Genomic DNA, 25,271 nt, shown 5'->3' with positions numbered 1-25,271 from the left:
GAGAAGCAAGGTGGCTGGTGTGATGGGCAGAGGCCATTGGTGAGCTCAGATGCACTTGGCTTCCCCATAGAAGAGTGTCCTGCACCCTTTAGTGCTTGGTTTGCCGTATGTGATGATGGCTGGTGGGTATGAACCTTGGAAGCAAGCCAGCCAGCCAACCTGGGTGAAGAAGTGGCTCTAGGATGCACCTCTGCTTTTGTGTACTTCCTGTAGTTGTGAACTCACCTACGTTGTTTGTTGGGTTCAAACCGCAGGCCCTGCTCCCCAGCCGAGCCACCCTGGCAAGGCTGAGAGGCCTTGCAGCTTTGGAAATAAAGCTGTTCTTTGGAGTAAGCTTACTAGGGCAGCGAGGCACCGAAACCGACACTGTTCTCTCTTGGTATTGGAGACCGATCTCTGCTGAACAGGGCAGGTGTCAGAACCGATATTTGTTTGTGATCACCCATGTACTACACAAGTTGTAAAGGTTTAAAAAGGGCCTTTTAAAATTCCTTTCGTGGAGTAGACTGTTCCAGCAGACTCACAGATCTTTCATTTTTGTAACACTTTTGTAGAAAATAAGTAATAAATGTATTTCCCCTGTGCAGTGTTATTTTGTGCGATGGTAGTGACAGCATCCTAGAAACCAGAATTGTAGAAGACCTGTTAAGTCACTAAGCACTCCCCTGGGAGATGCAATACCAGCCTTTCTCTCAACAGCATATTCTCCAGTGTCTTATTCAGTGCTTTAACACCAGTTTTGTTTCTAAACAGAGGTCTGACTTCGCTACCTACCTGATTCACATCAGCATTTTCATTCAGTAAGACAGCAGTCTTGATCTTTCCTCCCCTGAAATTATCATTAGATCCTTAATATACAGGTAGAAAGCACCACGGCTGCAGAACTGTGCAGTTATGCCACACTGAACACTACCAGAGGCTGTGGAAGGAAGAGGTCTGGACAGACTGATATCTCTTTATACTTCTAAATAAGTCTGCAACTTCTTAACATCCTCCTAAATTGTACTTTATGTCTGGGTGAGATCACTGACGCTCTTGTCCAAAAATGTGGATTTTTGGACTGCATCAGCAAATCCGACATGTGGCTCATGCTTCTGTAAGCAGGACTATAAATACAAATAATGCAGCTGGGATTTATCTTGTAAGTTGAAGTTGGTATAATGCTCTTGGGCAGAGCTGATCTCTGAAGCCTGTTGCACCAGTTTGGTGTGCGCCGTACAGCCAAGGCAAAGGAGGAGGCTGGGAGCAAGCAGGTTTCCCCACTAGCTCCAGGCAACAGGGCTTTATCTCTTGCTTTTGTGCTGCTGCAAAGTAGTTACAAAGTGTGTCTTTTCCCTTCTGGGCAATCCCTGCCTGACACAGTGAACGGGATGATACTGTCCCTGAAATTACATCCTCCAGGCAGCTGACAAAACTTGGCTGAGAAGTTTGTAGGGGGAAAAGAGCAAAAATAATGGTGTAGTGGTGGAGGTGCTGTTTTTGTTGTGGCAGACAAGGGGTTAGTGGCCTTCAGGAACAGTCATCCTTGCTGAACCCAAATACCTCCTAACCCTGGCAGTTCGTGGCTCGACGTGTTTGCAGGGCCCTCTCGGCATCTGTGTCACACTGGTCCACGTCTCCCTCGCTTGATGCTGTCTACCCCAGGGGCTTTTGTAGTCAATATAAATATTGTTCTAGTTGCCAATACCCTGCCAGGAGAGGCTATGAATATGCAGGAATTTTGGGAAATGTTTGTGTATAATGATTATGCCTTCACTTTGTTGGAAGAAACTCATTAATTTCTAGTACCATGCTAATAAATTGGGGAGGCAGGGGATGACTCCTCAAGGTTACCCAGTGTCAGAAGGAGAAAGGCTCCTGTTTTGTAGCATGTAGGAGGTCAAAGCAAGTTGGTGGGGGTGATACGGCCAGACCTGGCTCTGCAACAACTCTGCTGTCCTTCCAAGTATCAGAAACCAACCATTCAGCTCTCCTGCATCTATCCACTTTGCTGCTTCCCTCCTGCTTGTTCAGATGCAATTAGGAGATGCAGAATAAGGGGGAGCCAGGGGTCAAGGAGGCGGTAAAGTGATTATAAGATGCTGCGAATGGCTATGCCATAAATACTCCAATGATGAAAAATTAGATGCCAGTCACCTCAGGGTTATTGCTGGCCTCCATCTTTCTCATTGTGAAAAATGATAATGGAAGTGTATTTACCCCAGAGAGGGCAAGCTTGCCGCTGGCTGTGATCCTGCACACCCTAGGTGTGCCAGGGACTGCAATCCTTGCACTGAATGACTTTCTGAAAACACTTTGTGCCTGGATTTCTTCACTTTTAGAGGAAGAACTGGTTTTCCAGGGTGTTCTTTCCAAAGTGGAAAGTTCCTGGTGCTCAGAGATGGGCCAGCTCCAGAAACAGACTGCGGCCTTGAGTCAGGTTGGGGAGAGGAGAGGAGCACCCTTTGGTACTGCCTTGCTGTCCATATGCTGCTTCTGCCTTGACCTCCCAGAGCTGTGTGTAGAGGCTGCTTAATTGCTGGCTGGTCCTCTGTGTGTTGGATGCCCAGCAAGATCACAGCTTGCAAGGACATCGGCTGGGACAAGTATGCTTGTTCGCTGGATGGGCGGTTAAAAGCAAGCTGCCATCAGCTATTGCTGGACTACGGCCTTTGAAAATCTCTAGATTATGGATCTAGTGGATCCAGCTAAGTAGTTTTGGGGATACAGGCTCTTCTTTCCATCTCTGGCAGAAGGCCTTCCATTTGGAAGAAGCACTGGGAGTGCTGTGGCACAGAAACCATGAGAGGCAGCATCCAGCCTAAAGGGCACTGTGGGTGAAATGCCACTTGCTTTGCTGGCAAAAACTGGTCTGGCAGTAGTGGACGTCTTAGTTCTTGGGGGATACTGCCTCCCTGCCTTAAGGTACTGGGGAGAAAGGTGGGTGCAGGCTCCTTAGCGTCAGCAATATGCTTCGTGTGAGTTATGACTATAAACCTCTGCCAGGTGTCCCAAAAGCAGCACGTTAATTACCGGAGCTGCTGTGGCAGCAGATGCCTGCTGTACTCAAAGCGTAACTGCCCTTGTTTCTTTATCTATAAATATTCCTTGTGGGATGTCTGGCGGTTGCATCCTCCCTCCGTTGTGACTTCCTGACTCTACAGGGGATCTGGAGGTTAAAATCCCTCTTGCCTCTCAACCTCTTTGAGCAATCCTTGTTCTGTTGCTGGGTTATCTCTTTTCAACCAACTTTAAGAGCTTCCTAATCACTTGTCTGCTGATAACTTGCTGCCTATCAGCACGGCCCTTGCTGCAGCTCTGCCTCCAGCCTTGAGAGGCTGTGGATCTTCAGCTTTATTTTTTTCAGCTCTCTAAAAAGCTCCTTCCTGAACAATCAGACTCCTTTCATGTATTTATATTTGTACTGTCCACTGCAAGGGGTAAAGCTTTACCAGCGAAAGCTTGGATCGTCGCCCTCACTCATGTGCCATCTGGCTCTCTAGCTTCAGATATGAGCTCATGCAGGAGAGAAACGTGGCCTTCTTGCCCTAGTGAAGGTGAGGAGAGATGGCAGAGGGGACACTGCATTGCACTTGACACCCTTTTCCCTTGACATGTTTTAGATGAAAAACACTGAAGCCCTGGCACTGGCGGCTGGAGCCTGATGCTAGGTAGCGTAGGAGTTGCCACCATTTGAAGTAGGCGCAGAGGGGCTACTAGAGGCTGTGGGTAGGTGTTGGTGTGGCTGCACGTAGCTCTGAAATGTTATAAAGCTCTGCTTTCTTTATCTAGGAGTCCCAAAGAGTGGGGAAAGCACCTTGCATTTAATATTTCTCTCTAAAGTCAACCCTAAAAATTCCCTGAGGATGTGAACAGGAACACCAATTCATAAGAAACTACTCTATTGAAGATGATAGGTCTGGTTCAAGCTTCCAACCTGGGATAAAACCTCTGACCTGTGTCAATGATGATAAATCAAGTTTTTCTTTTTGGGTTTTTTTTTCTTTCCTAGAAGTCTCTTTAGACACACTCTAGAGGAGAGTACCTGAGGTGGGAATAGAGCAGCCACTCTCTCGCTCTCCTAATGTCTTGTTTGATCTCCGTACTTGCGCAGTCTGGTTTTGTTGAATTGTTCTGTCTGTCCCTTCTAGTGCTCATCTGGGTTGTGAAATAGCTCTGAGCTCAGGGATGTCTTGCAGAAGCAGAACGGATGTCAGAATTGCCACTCCTGACAGCGTGTATGAAATGTCTGCCTTTTTCCTACCGTGCTCAAGGAGACTTTCCTTGTGTCTGAGCACTGAATCAAAACAAAGCTTCCTCTGGGAGGTGCTCATTCAGTAGAGCTTGTGTCTTGCTGTCGGTATCTTGCTTTGCTGTGGGAATGCTGCATACCCATAGTCCCGTATAAAGCACTCAATGCTCAGCTTTCCAGCCAAGGTGTCAAAGTCTACTGAGGAGAGTGATCCATTTTGTTAAACCAGTAACTTTATTTTTAAATGTCAACTTGCTCCCCATTAGAGTAGGGTTATTTGCTGTACTGTCTTGTGGGGGAGAGGTACTATTATTCAACAGTTGTGAAATCTAAACATCAATATCTGTAGAGATGGAGTTGATGCTATCCCAAAACAGAGTTTGAGATGTTGCTCCCCCTTGATAGAAGAAGTGCCAGCAGCCTCTAAGGAAGGATTTGGTTTGGGATGAGTTCTGGTTTTGAATGAAGATGAGGAGGAAAGGAAAAGGAAGGGTGGCTGGGGCCTCAGTCCAAAGGGAGATATTTAAGAAGAGAGCACTGCAACATCTTTTTATCATTGTCATGTTAAAACAGGGGGATCCTTGGCTTGATATGAGACTTATTAACTTTGCATTGGTATGATAGCCCTGTGCCACACAAATGCATTTATCGAAAACCTCTCAAACTCTTTGCTCTGCTCCTGGTATATTTGTTGCATTTAACAAGGCTAATCTTCATGGTCTCACTTTGCTCAGGTAAATACCCTGCTTCTACTCAACCTGTGTGAAAGTTTCCAGGCTCTGAATCAACAAGAAGCAGCAGCTACTCTTTTTAATTTGCTACTCAGCAAGCACCAAAGACAGATGCAATACTTACAGATGAGTTTGTGGAGCATGAAAACAAGCAAGTTCTGATGACAGTTACGAATGAAGCTGGTTTTCAGATGGTCCTCTTGCAAATGTACACAGGCACTAGCCATAATGCTGTAACTACTGCATCTAATACATGAATCAGCTACGTTTGGGATGCTAATTGTGCTTCCTGAGCCGTATAGACTTTTTCTGTAAAAGCCGCATGCTGTGAAGCAGATGAAAGCTATTGAACTGTACTGGTTCAGAGTGATATATGGACCCTTCAGGTCAATAAAGAACCTGTTTAGTCAATACAGCCCTCTGGCTTAAAGCATGTTTGTATGGTATGAAAGACTCTTGGCATTAGCTGGTCATCACTGAGTGGTTGAGAGCTCTCTTGGTGGTCCTCTTGGCTGAAACTAAGCTGATAAAACCAGCCAGATGTCCTATTAACGCTTGATCTTACTTTTGCTTTTTTAAGATAAGCCAATAAACAAGGTTATGTAACCAAGTTTTAACGTAAGAGCTTTAATAAAATGTACTTTTAGAAATATCTAAATATATATAAAAATATATTCCAGGCAATGGTAAGCCCCAGCTAGATTCCCCTGTGGCAAGAAGACTTGAGTTGACCAGCCTACTTTTCACTTTGAAATACTAAGAGCTGACAGGTGCAGAGGCTGGGAAAGTGGTGTCAGCTGAGTAGCTGGCTAAGAGAAGCTCCCAAACCTTGGTGCCTGTACTGTTGTGGTGTGGCTTGGTGGGAGGAATGGATTTGAAAGACCCTCCCAGGGGTTGAGCAAGCTGGTGTGCTGCTCGTGGCTCCTACTAGCCTGCAGGGCAGAGCGTAATTCAGGGTGACAAGCTGTTGTTTGTTCTTCTACACTTGCTGGCTTCTAATTTTCTGACTGGAAATGTCAGTAAAAGCAAGAAAGCCACTGTTTTTTTCAGTCACTAATGTGCTGGATCTTCATGCTGGTTTTCAGCATGAGAAAGGAAAGAAAAATAAAGAGTTGTGTCTGTTGTATTTATTTGCTGTGTGTGGGTTCCACGTACCTTCCACAGCAAGCCTGGTGACTTGTCTGGCCTTTCCTGTTTAATGGAGGAGCTTGAAGAGAAATTAGGGAACCACTCTTAAGAGCCCGTCTGTGCAAAAACACAGTAAATGTTTCTCCCTGCATCCTGTGAATATAAACAGTGTTTGATAAATCCGATGCTCCTTCTTAGCCAAAGGGAGGATTCCCTTACCTTGCTTAAGTTTAACAATGAATCAGCCATGTACACCTGCTTGTTCCTAATAGGAAACCACTTCACTGGTAGAAAAATCTTTAATCAAAGTAGACTATGCTCATTCTGCCTTGGGTTAATTTGCTGAAGCTTAGGAAGAGAATGATAAACTCTTAGAAATCTCAGCTAGCTCAAGAGGTGAACTGGAAAACTCAGGAGAGCTTTTTCATGTGCCGGAGCTCTGCATATTTGGTTTCTGGCAGGGCTGACTGGTGCAGTTTTCTATGTAGGTTTTGGATTGTCTGAATAGCACGTGTAATGAAGCACTTTGTAAATTATATCCCTCAGGGGGAGACTTGAGCTTGGAGAACATCAGGTAGAAAGTTTGGATATATGTCTGAGGTGCTTATTTGGGCTTACTTTTTCCTTAGGGAGAAGTTATGAAACTAATTAACTTAATGGTTGGAAGAGCATTTATGTGTCTGGCACAGTGAGGTAGAGAAAGTAGACATCTTCCTTCTAAGCATCATGGTCTCTTCTCATCCTTTTGGGGATGTGTTTTTTAAATAGGCTTCCCAGCCTTGGGACTCTTCTGAGGGTTGATGATGAAATTAGCTCTAATCCAGGGACTGAGTCCTTGCCCCTCGTGTCCTGGTTATTGATGAGGAACTGATCCCTTTTTCCTGACCTGTGCTGAATCCTGTGGAGCTGTACACATTTCACTTTGAAGTGATGTTAATGTCCTCTTCTGCCCTGCCTTTCTCCTCTCAAGCAGTTCAGTGTGCACTGTGGCTTCCCTTCCTAAAAGTGGTTGGCAGAAATCTCTGCAAAGCAGGGCAACCTCATCTCATTCCAGGCCTTAGCATTGTTTGTATTGATCCATGGATATCCATCTTGGGCGTCAAGTGGGAAAGGTAAATACATTTCTACTGCACTTGAATTCATCTCTAGCTTGGTTCCGTTGGACCAGCTCCAGGATCTTGTTAAGAACAGAAGACAGTGATCATGTTAAAGGATGGGAGGGGAATCCAACCATTCAGGCACAATGACTTTTGTCTCTTCCCCATGCGCTGAGCATTAAAGCCCACAGAGGAGGGGGAGAGTTGAGAGAGTCACTCAATGGATTTAGTTGTTTAAGATGCCTCGAGCACTGGAGAATAACTGCAGAAAATGGAGTGTAATACCCAGAAGAATTCTTTCTGCTTCATTAGCACATGTTGGGGAGCATGTAGGAGACCCAGGTTCTTCCAGCACCTAATAATGCTTTTCAGCAACGGAGCCTAAATCCACCGTAACATAGCTCTTTCCTCAGTGCTCAAGACAAATCTAGGTTTCAGACCCAGCTGCTTTGGTGCTCAGTGATCTTGTGTCAATCCTTGCCATGGTTTGAGGTGCTGTTTTGCCAATTTGTTCTGGTGCATTCTAATTTGCAGAAGACACCTGTTCCTTAATTATCACCATCCTTCCTCTGTCTCTCTTTGTTTCAGCTCTTTGACGTATAAGCTATTAACATGATCTGAAGGGAGGCTGTGTCGAGCAGTGTGTGTGGTGGGAGGGGAGGTTGAAAGATATTAGTCACAAACTTGAGAATAATTACCAGTAAGAGAGTTGGTGTCTGCTTGGTTCGCTCTGGGTCCTTGACCTACATCTCTCTTTAGTCTAAAGCTTATTTAGCCCTTTGGAGTTTGTGCACAATCCTAGGATGCAGTGGCAGTCTGTAGAGGGCAGAGGAGGGTGGAAGGAGAGTAGAGGAGTTAAGCTCCTGATTTGAAGAAAGGAACAAGAGGGAGAAGAGTAAAGGAGGACTTCTAACTGGCTAGTTTGCTTTAGTGTTAAAACTGAAAGTGTCTTAACTATTAAGGCTGTTTTAGCTCTTAGCCTTGCCAGTTATGCTTGTGTTGTTGTATTCTGTGTGACTTCAGTGTTTCTTCCAAGGATCCTCAATTGCCTCACAAATCTGAATTCTGTGCATGCTTTCTGTCCTTTTTTTTTTTTTCTTCTCCTAAGCAGAAAAAACAAGACTTGGTATAAATTATGGCCTCGGGTCAGAATACGTCTTGACCGAGCGATGTGTGAAACCAAGGGTTCTCTCCTCTGGTCCCCTTCTGGGTTTACTTTGATCGTCTGAGAATACTTGTGATGCGAGGCGTTTCCAATTTGCCTTGCAGATATTCTGAAACTGTCTCAAAGAAGGTTTCTTGGGGTTGTACTAGTCCTAAAATAGCTTGGATTCTGTTCTGTCACTGACTCTGTTGGGGTTGACAGAGACCTTGAGGCTCTGCAGCCTGCCCTTTTGAGTCCCAGTTCTTCCCTTCTGGTGACACCTTTTTTCTGAACTGCTTTAAGAAGTCATGGAAAAGAGCAATGTGTAAATATTAATGTTGAGTATTTGTCTTTAAAAATCCCTTTGGGATGCTCAACAAATCTGTACCGTGTGTGCTGTGGCTTCCTAGATACTGCTTGCTTACAGCTTTTGGACCTATCGCTAGCCTGTGCCATCCCATGGATCATGCACAGGGCTGTCTTCTCTAACGCTCGCTTTGTTTTCCTATCACAAGTAGCTTCTCTCAGTTCACGTTCAGACCTCAGTCAAAGTCTGTTCTCTTTCTGCAGTAAAGCCTTTCCTTTTTTCTCTCTGGACTAGGTAGGCTCCGAGTGCTGTTCGGTGCCCAGGCTCTGGCAATGGTGCTGCGTGGGGCACTGTTTCTCTGCACGTGGGCTGACAGCACGGGTGCCTTGTGTGCCCTGGGAGAGTACTGGAGGAAATTCACATGGGAAACTGCATAGTGCTAATTTCCAGCTGCTTTGGATGTATTTTTCAACCCACCTGGAAGAGATGTAACAGACTGGTACTGCAGCACACCCCAGTTTAGTTTGCTAAGAAATGCTGGTCCCTAATATACATCTAATAGGGCAGTGAAAAGATAGATATCTCCTCATTGACAGTGTCTTTAATTTCCACAGTGAATGAAGTTCATTCTTATGAATGTATCTTTGATTCCTCCCCCCTCACTTTGCACAGGTTTTCAACTTCCAAGTCAACAGCTTAACTGTTATGCTATAGCTTCCCCGCTGTAAAACAAGCAACTTAACGTGTGGGAAAAAATGTTCCAGGCAGACCTGGCGCCATTGTTGTTGAGCCTGGGACACCCTGAAGCTACCCAGTCAGTGCTAATGTGAGCAGACTGGTCACGGCTATTGCTATCCGGACCTAAACTGAGCATGTAGCTGGACTAAGAGGCCACAGTTTAATATTTAATGTTCCATAAGACTGCACTGAGAGCTTTTACTGAAATGTGTCAGTAAAGGCGTGCTGTAGCAGTGATAGCAAGCGGCTGAGAGCCAAGAGGATCCTGTGCTCTGCTTCTGCCCGAGGCATGTTCTCTGATACCAAGCAGCTTGCTTGACCCCCTGTGTCTCAGCCAACTTAGCTGTAAAATTAAGCAGCAAAGAAAGCTCCATGACAGACAGTCATGTCTGGAGGTGAACTTTCAAGGCGAGCTTTCCTTTACTGATAAATTTGTCTTACTAGCAGAATATGTGGGGTTTAACCTAATGTGTGTTTTTGTTGTCCTTCCAGGCAGCATTCACTCTCCTCCTGGGTCCTTTCACCTTCTTCAATGTGCAGAAGACCAAGTATCTTCAAATTATGACATCCCTCATGAGATGGATAGGTGAGTTTTGGCAGAGTCTTGGCCACCTCTTTACCATAGATGGAATCTGAGTCACGCTACTAACACATCTTTTTGGCAAGATATTCTTGTTTGGAAGAAAGTGCTTGTCAAAACCACCTCTTTGAGGAAGATTGTCCAAGCCTGATAAATCTTGGAGGAAAAGGATTTTTGTTCTAGGATGAAATTTCTGATTAAAACAAAACAAATTGTTCTCAATCAGACATGAGCTGGTGGATGAAGCTTTAATCAGGTTTGTGTGAGAGACAGAAGGGATTTGGAAGAGTTTCCTGAGTGTGGGCTAACTGTGGTACCCACCAGTTGCTGTTCAGCAGTAAGTTTCTCATTCTGTCAGCATGCATGCAACAGACTTTGAACAATCTTTGTTTTGATCTGAGAACAAAAGGCATTTCTGTCAGACTTTCCACCCTTTGTTTTATCATCTGTTTGCCTTTTTTTTTTTTTTTTCCTGGGTCTTGCTTTAACATAGGATGTGCTGTATTGGAAACTCCCAAACCAATGTCTGTTGTCCTTGGGAAGCCCCACTCTCATGAGTTGTCTCCAAAATCTTACTGCCAAGCACTTCTGGGAAGACGGATAATTCCCTTAAGGGAAATAAGACATTGCTACTTTTTTTTTGCAGTGCCTTTGTCATCCAAAGATGCAGCTGCCTCACATCTGGCTTTATGTGTATGCGCCTTTAAAGGCTGAGAGGGGTGGGTGTGCTGTGGAGGTTTATGTTGAGGTTTGTCTTGTTTTGTGTAACCTAGACAGAGTAACTGATATTCAGGGCTGGAAGAGGGTGTTAGAGCACCAGCAGCATTTCTGCAGGTTAACAGTCTCCTGATTCATGGGTCTAGACCATTCAAGCACAGAATTAGCTCTGTCTATACCTATCACTGACCTGGAATAGAAGGAAAAGCTGATTCTCAGACTATTTCCCACCACATGCGCACACACTTGACTTCAGCTGGGTATCGTCCCTTTTCTGAGAGTTCAAAGGCCTATGATTCTGTTTGGAAGTGGCTGGCAGTCACTGTAGAGGAACAGAGATCCTCTGTTCTAGAGAACATCTGAGATGAGGTTAAGCAGTTGTCACCCAGGAAAATGAGGTTGGGTTTTAAGCCCTCAAGTCTCAGATGCTGAACGGCTTGAGTTAACGAATACTGACCTCGTATGGTGTGAAAATCCTGAATGTCTGTTTTTTCCTTTTGTTGTCTGAGCACATGAAAGGTTTGAAAGCCCCCATGTTCTTCAGAGAAAAAGGTTATCTCATTAAGGGATATTAAAGGAGGTTAGGGGTCTTTTTTAAAAAAAAGAGTAATCTCTGCTCAGCTCACTGGCCTGTTTCCAATCACCGTGCCTCCTCTTTCCTGGTAGAGACATCAGTCAGACCTCATCCTGTCTCTGTGACAACCTGATGCCTGGTTGATCTGCCATTGGTTTCCATTCAGCCAGCTCCCTCCAGTATGAGGACTGCTAAACCTTGGCATAAAGGCAGAACTGCTTCTCTTTTTCATTGCTTGATGGAGAGGGACAAAGGCAGTGTTTGGAGAAGTGTAGGGGAAATTCATGCTTTAGCCTGATTGATTCCTGCGTCAGCACGCTGGGGAACAGCTGCCCCAGATAATGATATTTAATGACCCTGACAGCACCTCAGTGGCTACTTAAAGCAACGGATTCCGTATGTGTACAATGAGGGATAGATTTATTAGGAAAGACGATTTATCAAACAGCCACGTGGTGCAGGGAACAGAGAAAAGCTCTTGCTGCAGATTCTGGGATAAGGATGGATCCTGTACTGCCGAGATTTATCAAGCTGGCTTCTCCCATGTCCTCACATCACCGCTGTCCCCTCTTCCAAAAGCAGGGCTGAGAATTAAACATTGTTTGGTCTTTTGGTGCTTAGGGAGCTTAGGTCCTAAAGAATGGTCTTGGCTGGTGTTTTATGGTCTCTTGAACTTGCCCTGCCTGAATGCCCGTGGCCAGACATGGACTCTGTCCTGCTATAAGCTTTGCCTTTTTTTCATCTTCCTGTGGTTGATTTTAGCCATGTGGTGCTGAAGGTGGTTCTTCTGCAAAGCACTCTGAGCAGCACAGCTGAACACTGGAGCTGCTAGCCTACCTGTTTGTTGTGCTGGGTAAAAACTTCCCATGTGGACAGTGGCTTGTTCAGCTTACCTGTGTCCGCTGGCCTGGTATGGATGGGAAGCTGACCCATGCTTTGCATCGTGATTTGAAAAAAAAAATCAGTCTTATTTGAGCTGGGAAGCCAGTACAGGCTTTGCAGTGTGCCTGCTGCAGGACCCACCCTTTTCCCCAGCCTGATGAAAAGCCCCTAAATTTCGGAGCAGCAGTGGCTGATGTAAAGCTGCACTGCCCCAGGTGTACTGGCGATTCAGATGACAGTAGCTGAGAGGATGGTTTTTGGCAGCAGGGAGAGCTAGCTGTGTGTGAAGGTCATTTCTGCTGGTGTTTGTAACAGTGTCAGCCTTGCCTTTGAAAGTTGCTTTCCCTCTTTCTCCTGATCTCAGTGATAATCAAATGTCACTAGCCTCTTTCCAGAGTCTCATGCTCATCGCAAGCAGCACACGAGCTAACAAAGCCTACAGTGGTCTCTTTCCATACCTCATGGACAAAAATTTCATTCTGTCACTGAAAAATACAGTCTTAAACACTGGGATCTGAACTGGAAATTAAAAATGGCACAGTTCAAAGAACGTGGGGATGCAGCAGGGATCAGTCTTTCATCTGGCTGTGTTTTTCCTGCCAGGGTAAGGGACTAGCCAGGACAGGCACCTCTGAAGTCTCTAAAAGGAGAAAGGTGAAGGAAGAGCTTGCAAGCCAAAGTACAGAGCCCACACGGATGGGTTGTTGTTGCCTGGGCCTGCCGAACATGGAGAGCTCATCTGGAAATAAGGCTGGCATGGCGAGGCGTTTCCCTGTCAGGACTGATAGGAGCACAGAGGGTGAATCTGCTTCTCCAGGCAGAGTGGGGCTGATGGCAGGGAGAGGGCTTCCAGAGCCATCGAGCTGTTGGCAGTTTTCTGAAGAGTAACAGCTTACATATTTGGCTGCAAAACCGATTGCTACCTTGCGTGGGTGAGTGCCAATGGTTAAATTCAGTGCAGCAGTCGGAGCTTGAACTGCTGGCCTTATCTGTGCTTAGAGATCTCTGTTTCCTTGTGTAGGGTTTGCCTGCACAAGCTCTCATCCATTTCCCAACTGCTTTGTCAGCCCTCTCCTGCCCAAACTGCTTTGGGAGACAGTATTGTACCCTAAGGGGTGTGATAGAGAGCCTGTATGCTGTGCTTCCCTGGAGGAAGGGCTAGATGGGAAAAATCACTTGTTCTGCATTCTAGTAATGGTGTATGAAGTGAAGCCTTGATTTGAGTTAGGGATAAAACCTTGCTGGCTCACCCAGCTCTTGTGTCTGCTCTCAGTATCCTTGCACAGGGCCCAGACTGGGTGACTAGATAAGTAGTCAGCAAGGTGAATCATCCCCTTGAGTAGGAAGGGTTCCTTTTCCAAACTGTAACTCCTTCCTTCCTTTCAGCTCCCTTCCACCTCACCTTGCAAGGGTGGAGCTGTTATTCACTCTAGTCCTTTACCAGTTTTGGAGCCTGCTGAGGTCTCTTGCAAGAGGTTCTTGGAACAGGGCATCTCCTGCAGAAGACTAACCCAACTAAGCCACCAATAAATTAAAGCTGTTGGTATTTTCAGTTCTGCTGTTTGGACTTCAGGCTCTTTTTTCCTGGAGGGTTTACATCTGTGGTGGTGATGGATTGTTCCCTAAAGAGACCTGAATATCTAGCTGGGTTTTTTTCCCCTCCTTTCTCCAATCCTGATCAAGTGGGTAGTGTTAAGGGTGAGCTCCTGGAGGGCATGGCACAGCAAAAAGGTCTAAGCCAGACAAGTCTGATGCACCTCTCAAAGCAGAGGGGGACAGAGCTTGCTGGGGCACAGCCCTACCTCTTTATTATTGGATAGTATTGGATAATAACTGTCTAGCAGCGTCATGGGAAAGGATACGGATTAGGAAAGATAACAAAAGGACAGGGCTTGGTGGAGCTCAGCGGCAAACATTGGACTATTGTGTACTAAGCAGCTAACCCGATTAATTGCAGCCTGTTACAGCCTGAGATGCCCAGCTCTATAGGTGAGGACCGTTGCTTTAAAGACGTTGGTAGCATATTATCGCTGCTGTTATTGAATGGTCTCTGACGAATGTTCCCAGACAGCTCCCACGTGGGACATTTGCTGTATGTGCTGTTCTTTACGCTGTATTGTAGTTATTAGAAAGAATCGTATTTTAATAAAGAGACATTTTATAGAAGAATAAACTTTTGGGTTTGGTTGCTGCAGGCTTAGTGCTCTCTTCCTGTAGCACAGTCAGATCATACCACATCTACTGAAGTAACTGCAGCCCTTGAGACAGTATTCCCAACCCTGTCCAAACTATGATCTCACAATTATATGCCCAGAAATAAAGTCTCTCCCCTAACTTTTCCCCTTGGCCAGTAAGGTGGAAGAAAAAAGGACACGAATAGCCAGGAAGCCTGTGTTAAGCTGGTGGTTTTGGGGTGGGGGGTGGGGTTGGGGTGGGGTTTTTTTCTTCTCTGTACTGTCCCCTTTCAGGATACTTGGTAGAAAGCTTCTAGGGAAGAAACTAGGAAAGGGCTCTCCAAAGCATGCTGGTGAGGCTAACTTCCCATATCTACTGATTTCCCTGATAGTTCTGCTCTCTCCAGCAGAACCCTGCTCTTTACAGGACTCCCCAGCACTTCTCTGCAGAAAACTGGTCTCAAACCATCTCACTTTGTGAGCAGGTTTCAGCTGCTGTAGTAGTTGTTGCTGCCATCCTTAGTAGGCTTATCCAGCCGTGCCGGAGTTGATTCAGTGCAGAAACTCGGAATCACTCTGTGTCCTTTCGGCTGCAGTGACACAGAATTATAGCGGCGTCTGATATAGGAGGGGGTGACAATTAGCTGAAGTCCTGTGTTTCCAGTCTCCTGCAGACAGATTAGTCTGCCAGTGTCCACAGTCCTCAAGGTGGCCTCTTTTCTGCATCAAAAATGGAGCTTTCTGCATACAGCTTAAGGAGGGACCAGTTCAATGTCTGCCCCTTTTCCTTTCACAGACCTGGGCATTTGGAAGTGGCAAGGAGGAGGGAATTGGACTGTAAATCAGAACACTGTTGCATGTTCATTCTGACAAGCTTCTTCAAAGTTACTTCATGTTCTTGCATCCCTTTTGGAGCAGAGAAAGCTGCTGCCAGAGCCCAGGGTAAATAATTCACTGAGAAGTGAATATATTTATGAAGAGTTAGTTAAAAGGCTGTGCTTCTGTCATGCCTGCTTTCAGAGTTGTCGGCTGAGGAGCTCATTTCAGTGCTGTTTGTGGGGGGCAATGGGGTGAAGCAGTGCCTGTGTGAGTGAAGGAGCCTTGTTAGCTTCAGATGCAGATGGAGAGTGACGTGCAATGCTGAACGGGACCACTGAGATCCTGCCTGAGGAATTGACGTTCCTGAAAAGAGCACTTTATCCAGGCAGCAGGAGAGAAACTGATGGGACTGAGGGCTGGAGAAGGGGAGGAGCTGAAAACATAAGGACACATTCAGCCCTGCAAAAGGGTCTGGATGATGGTTCACACACAGGTTTTCAGGTGCGTGGTGTGCAACTGCCCTTCTCACAGAAGAGTAAATTCTCACATGGAGAGAGAAGTGACTGTCAAAGCTAATAGACCAAGTCAACAGCAGAGCTCAGAGCCAAGTCCTGGTTGCAGAGGCTTTATGGTGCTTCTGCCAAAGGTGACTGGAGGAGAGAGGACAATAAACTACACGAGTAATTTTCCACCAGAAGCAAACAAGCCTCGCTGGCTGCTCTTTCCTTCCCATATGTTGAGATAAAGCACCCGTGATGAACACCAGAGCGCAGAGCCGTTTTTCTCCCTGTGAACTGTTACTGGTGTGCAGATGTCTCTGCAGACCAGCTGATGTGGGCTGAGAGGGGGCAGCTCCACCCGCTTCACAGCAGAGTTGTTGCCACAGTAGGGGGAGGCTACTTGTAAATCTTGGTTATTGCATAGCGAACCCTACCCTAGATGATGAGGAAAAGCAGAGAAATGATGCCTTTACAGCTGAGAAGTCCTGCTGAACCCCTTTTGACAGCCAAAAAGTCCTGATGGTACTTTTTAATAAGGTTTCCCTTTGTGAACAAACCAGGCTCTGCCTGGCCTGAGGCCGGGGCAGTGGTAGTGTCTGAGATGGTTGCAGCAGGACCTAGCCAAACCTGGCAGAGTGGGTGAGATGATGGGGCAGTGGAGGTGCCTGAGAGGCTTTTTCTTGCCTTCCTGGTAAGCTGCATCACACTTTTGTGACCTTACCGTGCCCAACGTGTGGCTATGCTTCCCCTGCTGCATGAGCAACAGTCCCCTGCCATGTAGACCCAGCTTTGGGGCAGGGGCGTAATGCTGTCCCTGCAAGTCCCTGCTGTCTATTAGAAGAAGGAACCATGCTGATGTCCCACAACTTTGGCTCATACCTTTCTTATGGGAAGTAATTTCCCTCTTTCTTCTGACGTCTCTCTCCAGAGAATTGCTGTCTTCTATGAACATATCCATCTTGCTTCCCCACAGTCTCTGCACTCATAAATCCTTCATCTTCCTAGAGATGGTGTTTTAGGGTCTGTCACTGCAGAGTCTGATCCTTAACTACTCCAGCTCCCACATCTAATGGAGCAAACCTGGTTTTCATGTTACCTCTTTACTGTCATTTCCTATAGAAACCTCTGATGGTTGGAGAAATTTATCAGTTGCTGCTCTGGAGTTTACAGAGAGCTGGAGGTCATGAACAAGTGACAGGATTATAGCTTCTGCAGGAGAAGCTGAGAACATGAGTTTTAAATTTAAGGATCAATGTCTTAATTTCAGATAGTTTGTTCTGCTGGCATGATGAACTTTAGCTCTGCTTTAATACCTCAAATGCCACAGCATCCGTAGCATCTGGCATTTCCAGAGTTGCACTGGGCTCTTACACTTGCCCAAAACACTGATAGAAGGCAGCTGGCTCTGAGAGGGGGCACCAGCATCCTAGGAAGACATCAGTAGCAAAGTAAACACAAGTGTTGGGTAGGGATGCAGAAGGTAGGACTGTCTTGACATGATGCTGTGCTGTCCAGTATGTACAGAGCAGACGCTCTTGCTTTCATGCCCTCTCTCCTGAAAGAGCTTCCTAATGTTAAACTAAATGGGATCTGTTCTCCTGTTTAGGAGTTTTCTGCTGTGTTTTGGCTTGATGGAGGATCAGGATCAAGGTTAAGGTGGGGAGAGATCTTTCTCGTTCCAAAGAGAGTGGGCTCAGGAAGCTCATGAAAATGTCCTCCTCTTGGAATCCATCATGCCACCTAATGTATGAAGAAGGAGGCAAGTGGCATTCATTGTGAAAGGGTGATTCATTATCATTATTTCTTGCCATATTGATTCTCCGCTTCGACAAGAAAGCTCTGTCACGCCGTCAGCCGGCGGTGACGGATGGCCCTGCTGCAAATGTGTCGGCAGCGCAACGCGGTGCCTGCTTAAACAAATGGCTGTAGGTGGGGGCAGGGGAGCAGCCAGGCATGGGCCACTGCGCTGATAGCGGGGTGGTGTGGCTGCGTGCCAGCGTGCCAGCGCCTCTCTGGATCCCTGGAAGGGATGGCAGGCAGGAACGGTGATGTTCTCACCAGGCTTTCCTTGTGGGAGGAGGAATGAGAGTAGGGACAGAGCTGGAGATGTGACTCGAGCTGTGGTGAATGGATATGCAAGATGGTTCTTTCTCTCTTTACCTTTCTGACTGTTAACGTACAGGTGGTTGTCATGTAACCTTTGTTCTGTTGTGTTGGGGTTTTTGTCCCCAGTAACTCTTTTACTCATCCCTGGTTTTGTGGCTGTCTGCCCCGGTGCTTTCTAGAGCCACTAAAACCATTCTTGTTTTAACGGTGACAAAAGCTTTGAAGATTGAAGTTCACCGGGGAACCCAGGAGGCAACATCTGGCTCTGGCTCTCCTTCCTGCAATCACAGGTTATCCAATGCCACGGTTCTGCAGAACCTCACTTCTGAGCTTGCTTCTCCCTTGCCAAGCCACCTCTTGCTGATTTACGTGACAGAGCATCTCTCTCCTCCCTGTTCCCAGTGTGGCTCAGTTCAGGATCTTTTCCATTATTTTCCACATGCCAGTAGAGACATGGAGGTAGGGCACCAGGTGAAACATCTCAAAAGTACAGTGTCTTACCAGGGACGTAAAGGAAGCTTAAGCTAGAAACTCATTCTGAGTATCAGTTCTTCCAGGAACCTACCATGATGAGGAAAAACGTGTTTCAGCCTTGGACTTTCCCCGCCCCCCCCCCGCAATAGCCTTTCTGCAGAAGGATAAAGCTCACGTACAAGACAACATTTTTCATTTACAAAGATGTTTGCTCTGACTCTGCGAAACAATCCTTAAACTTAGAATGGCTAAACTATCTTCACTGCTTCTCTGCAGCTCTGTTACACTTCTATCAAAGCTCACAAAAATGTACTTTTTAATATCCCCAGACTCCCATATTTTCCCAAAGTGCTTTTATTTGGATGTGTGCTCATCTATATTCATCCTTCTTACACCTGCAAGAACCGCAGCAGAGCTGCCCTGTCTCTGAATCAACGTCTCCTGAGTTGAGCAGGACAGGCAGCAGTAAATGTCTGCAAGGTCTGCTCTGCCTGAGAAGGGCCAGTGTTTGCTCCTCAAAGAGTGAGAGGAGGGGAGGCAGCTGGGCAGTGGTGATGAGATTCATCACAACTTTACAACATACCCTTCCTTTTCTATTTTTTTTTTATAAGCTTCACTTACATCCTTCAGTAAAAAGGGTGCTCAAACCTCTAGAGGAGAGAAGAGGAGATGAGTTAGAAGTGTCCTCTGTGCCTTGTTGACTGCAAAGCCTCTCTGGAGTGTGTGTGTTTGGAGTGGGTCTGACACTGTTGAAAAATCAGGACAAGCAAACCCCTTGATTTGCTTTTTAAGCACTCGTATAAAACAAGGTTTAAAACAAGGTTTTCATGTAACCTACTAGCAATCCATCACTGTCCACCTCACTTTGTGGCTCTGGGTGCTGTTGGTCATGGTATCTGAGGGTGTTTCATCCCTGGTGCATGTTGCTTATCCTCTGTCCTGCATATACAGGAACAGATTGAGGCTTTTTTTTTTTTTTAATGAACCCATGTCTGACTTTACCAAGGTCCTTCTAGTGAAGGAATGCTGTTAGTTTGTGTGGCAACCGTAGGTGACTTGAAATAGTGTGGTGTGACTGCCTTCAGCCTGCTGTCCCAGGTAGAAGAGGATGCAAGCAGGAGCTTTGTGTGTGCCTGCAGGATCCTGAGCTGCCTCTTGTCTGCTCAAAGCTGCCTGTCAGTCAGAGTTTGTCATCTTCTTTTCATCTTGATTTATCATCCAGCATAACTAGGTTTCAGAGTTTCATTTTTGAGCTTGCCTCCTCCCAGGGACAGGCAGATAAATCTGGCATGCAAATGTTTTAGCTCTCTGGTTCCAGGAGTGAGAGACTTTTCTGCTGCAGGGAGTGACAGAAAACACAACCGTTGAGGCAGGGCTGCTGTTGTCTCCTCTGGGGCTGGAATTGTGCAGGGGAGGTTTCCAGTTTACCCAGCACCACCTCTCTCAAGGATCATGCATCTGCAGAACACCAGTGCTAGGGCAAGGGGAGCACAGCTTGCCCTCTTGGAAGCAGTGCCAGTTTAGATCTTAGTACCAAATTATCACTCCTTGTAACTTTAACTTTTAGTAGGTTTAATTTCTGAAAGAAGTATTTAAGGAAAAATAAAGGTGTTATGAATTCTAGCTTCTTAATAAACTTCTGTCTATTATTTAGGGAATCCACCGGAAACCTGATCCTTCAGCGTTCCCTACCAGAAAAACATGTGCTGGGGCAGAGGAGAGCCTGTGGGTTTCTAACTGAAGAGATGCTCTGAGGACGGGGTGCAAGCCTGGGGGTTCCCCTGAACTGGGCCTGTTAGTGTTTCTGTGCAGAAAGCGGGGTTTTGAGCCAATGGCAAGAGTGAGCTGGGGGATGGAAATAGTTCACTCTTCACTCTGCTGAGCAAAGTAGGTGGAGATTTACTCTTGTGTGCAGGGGAGGAGGTGCGAGACTCTGCAGTTAGATCTAGTTCGTATACAGGACCAGCTCAGGACTGGGTCACAGAGGCTGACCACCTCTCAAGCGAGAAGGAAAGGAACCGTCTCAGTGTATTTCCAGAGCTGCCTAACCTGGTTTGTCGTACTGCTCAGGGCACCTTCTCCTCTTTCTTGTAGCCTGTGCAGCCCCGGGGAGCGCAGACAACATCACATCATCTGGAACACAGCTTTTTCCGGCTACCTTGCCGTAGCGGATATGGCTGGCAATTGTCTCCCCTCTGGGGAGCAGTGGAGGAGACACAACCGTACCTGTGTTCACAGTGCCCCTCACTTGCTGGCTTGAGTGAAGGCGAGGGGAATTGCACCCCCCCAGAGCAATGAGCTGTTGCTCTCCACAGCTCTCTTGGGGAAGTAAATAGAGCCCAGCATTCCTAAAGTGGCCTGGCCCTCGTGGTGCTATGAAGGTGCTGTCATCTCTCCAGTCCAGTGTTCATGGACTTGCCCTGTCACTGGGAAAGAGTTGGAAGCGAGAGGTTTCCTGAGGCAGCACGAGATGAAATGCGGTGTGTGGCTTGGTAAGGGCTCAGCACGATGCTGTTGTTTGCTGCAGAAGAAAAGGAGGATTGCTGTGAGAGGAGAAACTGGGTTTGAGAGAGCTGGGAGTGTGCGGGAGGTGATGTTCAGTTAAGGTTAATCTGGTCTCACTGGGGACAAAAGAAGGCAGTGTTCGCTAGCTGGTCTGTAACTCTCTTTTCTGGTCCTGTCCCTGGCAGGGTTTCCCACCTCCAGGTGCCTGTGTCAGGCAGAGCAGCACTGGGCACAGAGCAAGCCCATGTCCTTGTCACCCCACCGTGAGCCTGCTCAGCTCTCAGTGCCAGTGCCCACAGAGCTTGGCCACAGGACTGTGCGCTGCTCTGTGTAATTCCTCTGTATTTATATTTATGACATTCAAAGTTTTCTATAGTAGTAGTGTCAGCATTTTGTTATTTTTTTTCATTACCTGATAATTCACGGCTGTACTCCGATGTCTGAAACCAGTGCAGGAGATGGCTCTGTGCAAGTCGCAGTGGCCCATCCATTGCCAGCACCAGACTGTAAATCTTGCTGCTTGCTGCCCTGCCAGGCAGGTTTTTTTCCCCTGCTCCTTGTTAACTCCAGCAGCTGATGATCATCTTTCCCAGGTTGATGTGATTTCTGTGACACCAGAATTAGTTTTCTGCTGGTTTTATGTGCCATGCTAGGAATAACAGTCTAGCAGTAACTGCTTCTGGCTCAAATTTCCACCAGCAGAGTAAATAAGGGCATTAGCCCAATCTCTTCAATTAATTTTTGTCCGTAGCACGTCGCTTTTTGTGATAAGCTTTGTAAAATGTTGTTAGGCTTTTCCTTGATATAAGTGAAGGGTAGACGAGCAGACTTTGTGCCTAGAAGTGATGAATTTTAATAGCGGTCTTTCAGTGCCACTTTAGTCCCTTCCAGACTGGCTTCTCCACCCTGGGATTAACTGCAGACAGCCTGTTCCTCCTGCCCGGGAAATGGCTGGCTAGTTCTTGCTCTATCGTGCTTGACAGATCACAGGGACAGGAAAGCTCAGTAGTAGCTGCTGCTCCCGTGCATCTGCCTGTGTACATAGGTGAGATCTTGGAAACGTTAATCCAGTTGCAAATGTGCAAATATTACTGGGGTTGACTGCAGCCAGGTTTAATTTTTTTCTTCCTTTAGAGGTCAAAGCTCGGACATCTCTAAGCCATTTCTAAATGGTGCTATTTAGCCAAGGTGCGTGGCAGAAGCATCTGTGGACTGAGATCCTTGAGGGTGACGGGCTCCAACAGCCATGTTAGCGTTACTCTTCTGAAGGGCCCAGAGCAGCTGTTTGCTATCAGGGGTTGGAGGGTGAGTCCCCGTGGGAAGGAGAATCGAGGGAAATGTCTGCCAAAGGCAATCCCGAGCCCATTCCCTTATCTGCTGACTAGCACTGAAAGCAAGTCATGATTAATTCCTGTGCACCTCGCCTTTGATGTACTACCTTCTCCAGAGATAAGGAAGTGCTCTTGTGGAGCAGGAGAGAGCTGGTGCCAAGACTGCCAGTGCTGATGGGAGGAGGGTCCTGGGGAGTGCAGACCTGGGCTTGACCTGAAACCTTCTCTCTCTCTCTCTTCAGCTTTCATCCTCATGATTATTCTGGCCCTCATCCGCATCAGCAGAGGCCAAGCTGAAGGTCACCCGTCCATGGCCCAGCTATCAGGCATCCGCAATCTCTTTGGGGTGTGTGTCTACTCCTTCATGTGCCAGCACTCCCTGCCGTCCCTCATCACACCCATCTCCAAGAAGAAGCACGTCAACAAGCTTGTGCTGCTTGATTACATCCTGATCCTGGCTTTCTACAGCCTCCTGTCCTTCACTGCCATTTACTGCTTCCGCAACGATACCCTCATGGACATGTACACGCTCAACTTCACCAACTGTGAGATCATCAATGTTGCCTTCATTCGCTACTTCCTGGGCCTCTTCCCTGTCTTCACCATCAGCACCAACTTCCCCATCATTGCAGTGACCCTGCGCAACAACTGGAAGACCCTTTTCCACAGAGAAGGAGGGACCTACCCGTGGGTGGTGGATAGGATTGTCTTTCCTGCCATCACACTGATTCCCCCAGTGCTGGTGGCTTTCTGCACCCATGACCTGGAGTCCTTGGTGGGGATCACAGGAGCCTACGCTGGGAATGGGATCCAGTATCTCATTCCGGCTTTCCTCGCATACTGCAGTCGGAAGGACACTCAGTTGGTCTTTGGCAGCGGGACGGTTAACAAGCACCTCTCCCCTTTCCGGCACACCTTCTGGATTGTGTTTGTACTCATATGGGGCTTTTCTTGCTTTGTCTTCGTGACTGCAAACATTGTCCTGAGCGAGTCAAAACTCTGACGTGGGGGTAGCGGCACGCTCCCTCCTGGGCTCCAGAGCCTTTTGGCATTTCAGCTCCCCGTCTGGCACTATGGAGTGGGGGAGAGGCTGCGTGAAGGGAGGTTTCCAGGCCATCGGCTTGGTGGCACGGGTTAGACCTGGACACAGACTTTCTTCACTCCGCTTTTGGGTGTGGATGGAGCGGACTCAGCCTTGTTACGATCCTGGTCTCAGATCCACTATACAAAGCCATGGGGCTGAGCCCTTGGCAGCCTGCACGATTAACTGGTGTCCAGCCATTTCCGCCTTCAGCTCTGTTGGAGCATCACTGTCTCCGTCCCTACAGAGACTCTGTGTGCTGCAGGCCTCGGCACACAGGAGAGCAGACAGCCTTGGCTGCTCACTGCACTAATCAGCTAAATGTCCCTCTCCCAAAGGCAGGGACGTGCTGTTGCAGAATCCGGCAGGAGTTTGGGAGAATTGAGTCTCTTTCTGCTGAGACCCCTCCAAACCAACCTCCTGTACCAGTTGAGGGAAGAAATTAGGGTGGGAATAGCCCTAAGTCAGAAGAAAATAGTTTTGTGCTGTTACATTTTCTTTTTCTAGAGGCATTAGCCTGTTTGCGCACCGTGGATTATCTGGGATCTTTTGCTCAGAGAGGGATTTCTCCAGCCTAGGAGTTTACATTCACATTTCTCATCCTGTTCTCCTGTGCTGTGGCAGCCCCAGCCAGGCAGAGCAAAGCCCCTACGCATGCAGGGTAACAGCTCTTCGCCCCTGGAAAGGAAACTGCAGCCTTGCTTCCCTCTGCTCCTGTACAGGGCTTCAGCTGGCAGAGCCCTTCTCCCTTTCTCACCTTCGCACGGGGCTGGTACAACCAGCCAGACCCTGGCTCCAGTGGTCAGGATTGGTGCGGGCTGGGGAGGTGCTAATTACCCAGTCCTGACACGCGTGAGGCCGGCAGGAGCTCTGGCTGCGCACACTGATGTGTTTCCAGCCTCCTGCGCTGGGTAATTAGCCTTGAAACAAGGTGGGTGTTAACTCAAGGGAACGGGCTGGTGCCAGGAGGAAGCGGCAGTGCCCTGGCTCAGCCTGCCTGCAGAAGCAGAGCTCCCAGGTGCTGGAGAGGGGGCAAAAACTGAAACCTTGCTGGAACTGCGTCTGAGTTCCCCCTCTTCTCTTTCCGCACAGGGTTAAGGTGGGCTTCGGGCTGGTCCTGCTCAGCTTGGCTGAGAATGGGGCTGCCTGGTACCTTGGGCAGCCGGGGCTGCAGCTGAGTCTCTGCTGCTGAGGCTTCTGGTGTCTGAGGGAGGCCCTTGGGCAAAGACTGTATGGGTTTTCCTAACAAAAGGAAGAACTTTAAAAGTTTTCACCTGAAATATTTTAAACCCCCTCTTACTAAAGCAGATTCAAAGCCAGGTGCATGTCACTTATGTTAGATCCTCTTGCCCTCTGCACTTGCTGCAGCATTAAGTGTCACCACTCACTAAAGCAAGCTTTGAACTGCGGCTCTTTTTAATCAAGCTCTGTTTTCAAGTAGGACTTTCTGGTTTCCATATGACCTGAAGTGCTCCTCCTGGGGGAATATGCAAGTACCTGGAGCTGTATAAAAAAACACTTCATGGCTTTTAAAGCAAAACCCTGCACCTCTCAAGCCTGAGCACTGCCACTGTGTCCTTGCCGAGCTGCTTGGAGAGGATCCGGGGGGACTGTTTAGGATCAAGCTGGAGATGAGACAAACAAGCACTGGCAACTCTTGCTAGGGAGTTTAAACATCCCCAAGTGCTCCGGGGAAGCTGATGTGGCGTCTTCAGTGCCAAATTAACAAGTTATTTTACAGGTAGCTGGTGCTGGTGTCTCATTTAGGAAGAGGGACAGTTAGCTCTGTAGGTTGGAGGGCAAATTCATGGGGCAGCTGAGCTGGGAGCCACCTGCGAGGCAGCTGGGAGCCAGGCAGAGCCGAAGGGAGGAATTTAATACTGATAAAATGAGCCTTTGGAAAGCTGGAGAGGCTGCGGGGGCTGTTCCTCTGCACAAGTGCGCAGGTGTGGGTTTATGGAGGGGCTGAGCCCTTTCCTACCACGCTGCCTGCCCTAGGCTGCCTGTGCGTTGGCTCAGCCTCCATCCCTTCGAGTGCCCATTTCAATCTCTTGCCTTCACATTTCATTGCCAGCCAGACAAGGGGGCTGTTCTCTGTTCTTTCCTCTCACCCTCCCTTCCCCTCTCAGGGCTGCCCTTGTTCTCCTTTTCT

At 47.5% G+C, this 25,271-nt stretch overlaps 1 protein-coding gene across 4 annotated transcripts in view; it reads left to right on the top strand.

Annotated features, from left to right (window-relative positions):
* TMEM104 (transmembrane protein 104) overlaps positions 1–24,708 on the top strand; it is a 43,557-nt gene extending 18,849 nt beyond the window's left edge. For all 4 annotated transcript variants that reach the window (XM_054846607.1, XM_054846605.1, XM_054846604.1 and 1 more), the window contains 2 exons: positions 9,869–9,962; positions 22,281–24,708. In XM_054846607.1, coding sequence (XP_054702582.1) covers positions 9,869–9,962; positions 22,281–23,041 — 855 coding nt within the window. In that variant the 3' untranslated portion in view covers positions 23,042–24,708. The remainder of the gene's footprint in view (positions 1–9,868; positions 9,963–22,280) is intronic.
* Positions 24,709–25,271: the final 563 nt, after the last annotated feature.

This window comes from Grus americana, chromosome 18 (genome assembly GCF_028858705.1).
Source record: "Grus americana isolate bGruAme1 chromosome 18, bGruAme1.mat, whole genome shotgun sequence".
NCBI classification, from domain to species: Eukaryota; Metazoa; Chordata; class Aves; order Gruiformes; family Gruidae; genus Grus; species Grus americana.
Note: the sequence above shows the minus strand (reverse complement) of the source record. Positions and strands in the feature narration are given on the sequence as shown.